General features: G+C 36.0%; 1 protein-coding gene across 1 annotated transcript; it reads left to right on the top strand.

Moving 5' to 3' along the window:
* Positions 1-206: 206 nt before the first annotated feature.
* LOC107841992 (V-type proton ATPase subunit E2-like) lies at positions 207-5238 on the top strand. The gene is made up of 6 exons (XM_016685811.2): positions 207-586; positions 724-824; positions 918-1074; positions 2182-2375; positions 4712-4811; positions 4927-5238. The coding sequence occupies exons 1-6, from the start codon at positions 485-487 to the stop codon at positions 4960-4962; spliced, it is 690 nt and encodes a 229-aa protein (XP_016541297.1). The 5' UTR covers positions 207-484; the 3' UTR covers positions 4963-5238.
* The last annotated feature ends 3607 nt before the right edge of the window (positions 5239-8845 follow it).

Below are 8845 nucleotides of genomic sequence, written 5' to 3'. Positions count from 1 at the left end.
GAATAAAATATAATTATAATATTATTTAAACTTGAAAATCAAGAAAAAATGTATTCTATACTTTTCTATTGATTGTTTTTTGTATTTTATTAATATTATTGATTTTGTGTGTTATCACTTATCATGAGAATGGACTCTTTCAATCTAATCAACGTATAATAAACCATAAAGGTTGTTGGGGTGCGTAAAGCTTGAAAAAAAAAGATTTGTTCAACATCTAAAATTGCCACATTATGTCCGTCAGTGAAGGATCTACACACATATATAAGCAATTGACATAACTGAATTTATTTTACTATCCTTAAATTCTAGATGGTCTCTAATAATCACCTGCATTTGAAATCTATGTATGCCTTATTAAAACAAATTATTCATCTATATGTAAATCACCATCTACCATTTGCATAGAATTTGTTAATTTCAATTATTGCATTATTTTTTATAGTATTGAGAAACCAACGAGAAAAAAGAAAGATATCTAAAAATGAATGACACTGATGTATCAAAGCAAATCCAACAAATGGTAAGATTCATTCGGCAGGAAGCTGAAGAGAAGGCCAATGAGATCTCTGTTTCTGCTGAGGAGGTTTACTTCTCACCTTTTCCTTTACACTCGTGAATATGTAAAGTGCTACGAAAATGTATAACTTTAAGATAATACGTATTCATGTTTTCGTACATTGAAAGTATAGTTATCTTTAACGTCTGCCGATCTTTTTGCAGGAATTTCAAATCGAGAAATTACAATTAGTTGAAGCAGAGAAGAAAAAAGTCAGACAAGAGTATGACCGAAAAACCATGCAGGTGGAAGTCCGTAAGAAAATGTGAGTTTTAGTAACTATAGTTATTATTTCGGTAAGTAAATAAAATTGGCAGAGTTGATAAATAAAAATTTAAGTCTTTTGTAAATGGCATAGTGAGTACTCGATGCAACTAAACGCATCCCGCATCAAAGTTCTCCAAGCACAGGATGATGTGGTTAGTGGAATGAAGGATTCTGCTAGAAAAGCACTTCTAAAGATTTCTGGTGAAAAAAATAATTACAAAAAGCTTCTCAAAGGATTGATTGTTCAAGTAAGTAATTTAATCAATCATTTTTTTTTTCGTAATTAGCCTTGATTTATTAATATCAGTATAAATGAGGTAGTAGTGAAGCTGGAATCACAGGAGGTATGTAAGGGGGATAGTTTCAAGTATCTCGGGTCCGTGATCCAGAGTAACGGTGAGATTGACGAGGATGTCTCGCACCGTATTGGGGCGGGATGGATGAAGTGGAAGCTCGCGTCGGGGGTGTTGTGTGATAAGAAGGTGCCGCCCAAGCTGAAAGGCAAATTCTACAGGGTGGTAGTCCGTCCGGCCATGTTGTATGGAGCGGAGTGCTGGCCAGTTAAGAACTCCCACATCCAAAAAATGAAGGTGGCAGAAATGCGGATGTTGCGCTAGATGTGTGGGCTGACTAGAGGGGATAGAGTGCGGAATGAGACTATCCGGGAGAAGGTTGGTGTGACTCCAGCGGAGTGCAAGATGCGGGAAGCCCGATTAAGATGGTTCGGACACGTGAAGAGGAGGGGCATGGATGCCCCGGTTCGTAGGTGTGAGAGGCTAGCGTTGGATGGTTTTAGGCGGGGTAGGGGTAGGCCGAAGAAGTACTGGGGTGAGGTGATTAGGCGGGACATGGAGCAGTTGCAGCTCACCGAGGACATGACCCTAGATAGGAAGGTCTGGAGGACGCGAATTAGGGCAGAAGACTAGGGCTGGTTTGGGTTGCTAGTGTAGGGAATTACTTGGTGGGAGTTTTATTCTTGTTATGATTCCGTGTTCCATGTTTTATTACGAATCTGTGTGCTTTCCTCTGTTTTCTAATACTTATGGGTGCCGTATTTATGTTATGTAATCTAGTTCTGTGCTTTACTACGAGTTTGTGTGGTATCTCGTGACTTGAGCCGGGGGTCTATCGGAAACAGCCTTTCTACTTCTTTAGAGGTGGAGGTATGGACTGCGTACATCTTACCCCCAGACCCCACTAGGTGGGAATACACTGGGTTTGTTGTTGTTGTAGTATAAATCTTATTTGCTTTCTGAACTCCACTAATTTGTGATAAAACTATGCATATTTTTGAGACGTAGGAGTCTATACTTGTGTACAAACAATTAATAAAGGGGCTAACTGCTTTCATTTAGAGTCTGCTGCGACTGAAGGAGCCATCAGTGTTGTTGAGGTGTAGGGAGATGGATCTTTCAGTAGTTAAATCAGTTGTAGAGGATGCAAAAAAAGAGTACATCGAGAAAGCCAAAGTTCGTACACCTAATATCAACATTGACAATGTATATCTACCTCCTCCTCCAAGTGATGCAGATCCTCATCGTTCGTCTTGGTATGTACTCCGTTTTCCCTGTCATTTCTTTTTCATGTAGAAGTTTTTCCATAAGTGAAAAACTCCTTAAGAACTTGCAATTTGTGTCACAGATTAAAAATAAGAATAGTATTTTCCAATTTAGGAAGAAGATATAAGAAAATAGGTGAATATTTATATTTAATGTTAGAAAAAGAAGAAAAGGCTAACTAGACTTAGGAAGTAGTTCAGTTGCCTCAAGTAAAGAATGTTATTGGCTCTAAATAAGTTTACAAGATCAAATATAAGGCAAATGTTGTGTCCAAGAGATACAGTCAACAAGAAGGTTGATATTACCATGGCACTTTTTTCCTATTGCAAAGATAGTTACTATGAGTTGCGTTATTGCTTTGGCTATATCAAGTGGTAGGGATCTTCATCCAATGGATATTTACAATGCATTTCTACAAGGTGATTAAGATGAGGAATTTTACATAGAATTGCCTCCTGGTTTAAGTCAGCATAAGGACACCAGAGTATGTAGTTTACTAAAATCAGTTCATGATCTTATGCAAGCTTCTAGACAATGGAATATTAAACTCACTACTTCCTTGATCTCAGCTACTTTTTCCTCGGTGAACATGTCTGTTCATTGTTCACATTAACAAGGAAAGAGGGCATGTCTATTATCTTGGTATATATTGATGACCTACTCATTACTGGGCGAAATACACAGTTGATAAATAAAGTAAAAGTTGGGCTATAATATCAGTTCAAGATGCAAGACCTTTGGGAGCTTAAATATTTTTTTGGGATAGAGGTCTTGAGATCTCAGCAGGGTGTTATTCCCAATTAGAGGATGTATATTTTTGAGTTGATCTCTAATTTTAGACTTAGTGGTGCTAAGCCTCCTCCTACTCTATTGGAATTATATTTGAAGCTTACAACTGTAAACTATGATAAAGCTATAGGTGCAGATGCAGATAACTTGCTTCAATATATTACAACTTATCTAAGAATCATTGGAAAGCCTATCTATTCTACTATCACTAGACCCCACATAAGCTATGTAGTTCAGACTCTCAGTCAGTTTATGTTATATCCCATGAGATCACATCTTGAGGCATCAACTAGGGTTTTGAGAAATCTCTAAGGATCGGATGGTCAAAGTGTATAGTTGAAGGATCCACCATCCACTGCACATACTTAATGGTGCGTTTCAGATTGAGCTACTTTTCCCAATACTAGAAGATGTATTATTGGTTGTATTCAAGTTTGGGGACTCTTTCATTTTTGTAAATCCAGGAAATAACAAATAATTTCAAGAAGCTTAACAGAAGCTGTATATAGGAGTATAGACTTATCTCTATCTGAAGTAAATTCATTGGTAGGTTTGTTTACTGAGCTTGGACTATCTATTCAAAGATGTATTTCTTTGTTTAGTGAAAGCAAGTCTGCAATTCAGTTGGCTGCAAATCCTTTGTTTCACAAGAGGACTAAATATATTGAGATTGATTGTCATTTCATCAAACACAAGATCAAAGATAGGATGATTCAACCATTACATGTTTCTACACAAACAACAACCGATTGATCTACTGACAAAAAGTATTGGCATTTCTGGCTCAACACTTTCATTTGTTAAGCAAGCTTGATACGCTAAATATTTTGCACATTTCAATTTGAGGGGGATTGTTCTGATCATTAGTTTGCATAGTGTATTTTTTACATTGTTCTATTTTTTTACTATTTCATTAAAAAAAATTCACTATAGTTGAATCGGCTTTTATTGTGCAGTCATTGGGTTAGCTAGGTGAAAGTTGTTAGTCGAGTAGGTTAGAAGGGATAGTAGTTAGTTAAGTCTAACTATCAAGGAGTGTTGTAGGACATTTATATTTTGGTACTTCATGTAAGTCTATAAATAGGAGTAGTAAAGGAGGAGAAAGGCTTGTAAAATTATAGTTTTTATTTTAGAAAGAAAGCTAATTTATTTTTCCAGCTTCTTTTCTTCGACTGCTGAGCTTGCATCAATTGAGAATTAGTCATTGATTTTCATAGAAGCTTAGTTTTCCACACAGTGCAAGTCATGTAATTATAGAAATAACACCCACTAATCTTTTTTTTTTTGCTAGTTTATAATTGAAAAAATAACAATTATTCTATAGTTTAAAATTTCAAAAGTGAAATTCAATAACATTATTTTAGATTTTTATTAGTGAAGTTTGAAACTCAGGGATAGCGGCTATTCTTTAGTTTGAGGGATTGAAAAGTGACTATTTGTGATTTAGTTTTGTAGAACATAAGATGAAACAAAAGAAAGCGTTCATTGTCAATATTCACAGTAATTTTGACTTGATTTTACTTTGGTGTAATGAAAGCTCTGGAGGAGTAGTTCTAGCTTCTGAAGATGGGAAGATTGTATGCGAGAACACTCTGGATGCTCGACTCAATGTTGTCTTCAGGCAGAAACTTCCTAAGGTGAAAAATGTTGCCCGGAGGAAATCAGAATTAGAACAAGAAACCATACTTATAAAAGAATGAAACTATATTCAGATTAACACTTACTAAAGTCCATGTTTTGCTGTTTTTGCAGATACGTAAACAAATTTTTAGTAAGATGGGTGCATGAGGATTTTTCATGGAATTTCAATAACTTGACTTCTACGGTGGATGAATATAATTCACTCACTTTTTCATCTTTATTGAAAAGTTGTAAACATTCCTTCACCGGGATGTGCTAGCTAGTTAGGTATATTATTTTCAAGTAAATTGTTTTAAGATCACAGCATCATTGAATAAAGATTTTTATACTTTTAGCATCATTATTCTTCTTGTGAGAAGAAACAAAAATTCAACATTGTGTAACAAGATATCTAATATATTGACAATAATTAATTCTGTAGTACTCTCATCTCTTGAATGAATGCACTAATTTTCAAAGATTGTACATTCTTTCTTAATAATTGATCCTAGAAAATAGAATGCCTCCAACTCCTACCATATTTTCTTCTAATGTTCTGGATTTATTTCAAGACGTGTGATAAGCTGGAGGTTTGGAGACAAACCCTGGAGTCTAAAGGTTTTCGGTTGAGTAGAACCAAGACAGAGTACTTGAAGTGCAAGTTTAGTGACTCGAGGTAAGAGGACGAGGTGGTAGTGAAGTTGGATTCCCAGATGGTTTGTAAGAGGGATAATTTTACGTATCTTGGGTCGACGATTCAGGGGAATGGAGAGATAGATGAGGATGTCTCTCACCGTATTGGGGCAGGTTGGATGAAATGGAGACTTGCTTCGGGAATTTTATGCTATAATAAGGTGCCCCCAAGATGAAGGGAAAATTCTATAGAGTTGCAGTCAGGCCAGCTATGTTATATGGAGCTGAGTGTTGGCCGGTTAAGAATTTTCATATCTAAAAATTGAAGGTGGCTGAAATGGGGATGTTGCGTTGGATGTGTGGTTTTACTAGGGCTGATAGGATTAGGAATGAAATTATTCGGGAGAAGGTAGGAGTTGTGTCGGTGAAGGATAAAATGCGGAAAGTGAGGTTGAGATGGTTTGGCCATGTGATGAGGAGGGGCGCGGATGCCCCGGTTCGTAGGTGTGAGATGTTGGCCTTGGACGGGTTCAAGTGGGGTAGGGGTAGACATAAGAAATACTGGAGAAAAGTGATTAGACGTGACTTGGAGCAGTTACAGTTGACTGAGGACATGACCCTGGATAGGAAGGTATGGAGGAAAAACATTAAGATAGAGGGTTAAGGTGGGTGGATGAGTCGTAGTCAGTAGGTAGGAGGGCTTAGGTGTTTTTTGTTTGGCAGTGTTGCATATTTTTGTGGATGGCGTATCTATGTTTTTTATCGTGTTCCATGCTTTTGATGTTTTTATATACTATCCTTTGTCTTGAGCCAGGGGTCTATCGAAAACAGCCTTTCTACTTCGTTAGAGGTAGTGGTATGGTCTGCGCATACTCTACCCTCCCCATACCCCATGATGTGGGAATCTACTAGTTTTGTTGTTGTTGTTGATGTTTTTGGCCAGAAGGACCAAATATACCAAACCTTCCCATACCTTTAAAAAGGGAAGTAAAGAATTTTTTACATGTCTTATTTTGTCCACCATCCCTTGATTAATGAACACTTGTTCCTTCTCCAGGTCACTGAGCCTCACCCTTATTCTTGATATCTCCATCTTTAATTTTATATTATCTCTCCCTAATGAAGAATAAGTATCTCTACGAGATATGATTGCACTTGTAAGACCACTGCTGATCTTTTGTGATATAAAAGTATCTCAAAAACTTCTTGATAGAACATTCTTTAGCCGGAGCTGCTCAAAGTAAAGAACTTAGATAGTTATTTCATTGAGGAGCCTGTAATTTGGTGTTGCATTATTGCATGCTTCTGGAGAGAGCTTTTGAAAATATATGAATTTATGTGGCTTTTGCATTCATGCTCGCATAGCATTGGATGTTCCTTGTCAAGTTCACAAATAGTACATCATAAATTACATTGCAGAATTAAGAATTTTGATAATTTTCGAACTAAAGACAATGCCTCTTTTTGTGACCTTTATCTGCATAAAGGAGAATATTCATAATATAAAAGAACATATTATCATTTTACAGGAATTCATATAATCGTATGATATGTTGTTTGACTAATATACAACTCTATAACAAAAAATTTTAATTTTTCACCTTCAAATATTTATCAATATCTTTGTAAATTCCTTCAGCAACAACACAAGCATAACCAGGCAAAACAGACAACATAGATGTGAATTTGTCAAGGCTCAAATATTGATCAACAACTATTTCAATGAGATGTGTACACAGGTCGTTCAAATTTCAATAGAGCACCATGACTTGGAGAACCAAAACCTTCTGATTCATATCCACAACCCTCATTTTATTCAAGGTTAATCCTTTGGAAGAAATGTATCTGTATTTGCTCGACAGTGTCAACATCAAACAATGAATCACCTCTTTGGACAGATGGGATAAGCAAAGCATCACGTAAGACCATTTTTCTGCCTAGAGGCTAGGGAAGCATCTACTATGATATCTATCCTTAAATTCCCAAAAAGAAAATTCAGTAGAATAGATGCACTCATCTCTGAAGGCATGTCACGATCCAATTTCTCAAGTTATGTAGATAGGTACATTAACCCACCAGTAGATAAGCCAAACCACAATCCAAAATGGTAAATAACGGGTTAAACGATAGGAGGTGAAAGAATATAAGAATTAGACATGCAAGTAAAAAAACAAAACAGCAATAAATAGTCGTGAAAGTACTAGATGACAGGAGAAATGAGGAAAAACATATCCCACAACCTGGTATGGTCTGTACAAGAGCTCCGAAATTCAAAAGAATCGTGTACTATTTAGTACCAATATACATTATTGTCCAAAAATAGTTAAAGGAGCGAGGATCAGCTTTGGCTTTGAAATCTCAGACTATATCTGAATATTCAATGGCAAGCCTGATAGAAGCATCAGTGGCAGTAGCTCAAACTTGGATCTGCATCAGTAAAGATGCAATCCTATCCTGTAATATGAGTACCAAAATAATGGGTACTCAGTAGGCATCATTGGAAAACTAAGTTAAATTACAATATAAATATAATAAAGTGCATTGAAGTAAACTAAAGTCACAGATAAGTAATATAACCGAAATACTACTCTGAAATGAAGTTAAGAGTTAAATATAAAAGAATAGATCAATTAAACTAATAAAGTGTAACTACAATCTAATTAGGTCCCCATAAGCCCAAGATGGATGCAAATAAGGAGGAAAATCCAAGAATGAAATCATAAAATGCGTCCGAATATTACAATACACCTGGAAATCTTTTTGAACCATAACTATTGGACTTGATCCAGAAATAAGAACAATATAATCATAATAGAGGGTTGCATAAAGACATGATTTTCATACTTGAATTTGAACTAGTAATTAAGTGCAACACATTTAATATGCCATGAATAAACCCAATTTAAGCAATAAGGGGGAACTACTAATCATCAGAATCGAGACAAGGGAAATAGACCACATATCTAAATGTCCCAAGCTTATAAATTCCTTTACACTTCATTAAATTCAACTATTGGGTATTACAGTCATGTCAATACGAGAAGCGATATTAACTACCAAGTCTAGGTGCACGGTATGAAATACCGAAAGGTCATATTGTTCAGATTCGTAAAAGAAAATGAAGTCCATTGATTTGCAAAAGACATACCAAGGGCCAATCTTTATTCTAAGTTCATCACTTGAAGGCTTCTTAAGTCTACAAGAGCTAAACTATGTATACTACCTAAAGGGAAAACCGGTGAGGCCTGTTAAAAATGTCAAAAACTCATGTTAAGGCAAGCACCTATCCTAATGTAGCGCATGGGTTATAGTTCTAACCCAAAGTTCTAAGAAGTCAAACTAGTTCTAAGGCATCAATCAAGAAGATTAAGAGGGGAAACAGGCCAAAATCTACCTAAAAGGGCCCTTTAACTGGCTA

The sequence above is a fragment of the Capsicum annuum genome, chromosome 9 (assembly GCF_002878395.1).
Source record: "Capsicum annuum cultivar UCD-10X-F1 chromosome 9, UCD10Xv1.1, whole genome shotgun sequence".
Classification (NCBI taxonomy): Eukaryota; Viridiplantae; Streptophyta; class Magnoliopsida; order Solanales; family Solanaceae; genus Capsicum; species Capsicum annuum.
The sequence above is the reverse complement of the archived record's forward strand: the minus strand, read 5'-3'. Positions and strand labels throughout refer to the sequence as shown.

Coding starts and splice junctions, on each gene's coding strand:
- LOC107841992 (XM_016685811.2), top strand. CDS start 485: ATGAATGACACTGATGTATCAAAGCAAATCCAACAAATGGTAAGATTC. Junction 1,075..2,181: donor TCAAAGGATTGATTGTTCAA/GTAAGTAATTTA, acceptor GCTTTCATTTAG/AGTCTGCTGCGACTGAAGGA. Junction 2,376..4,711: donor GATCCTCATCGTTCGTCTTG/GTATGTACTCCG, acceptor GTGTAATGAAAG/CTCTGGAGGAGTAGTTCTAG.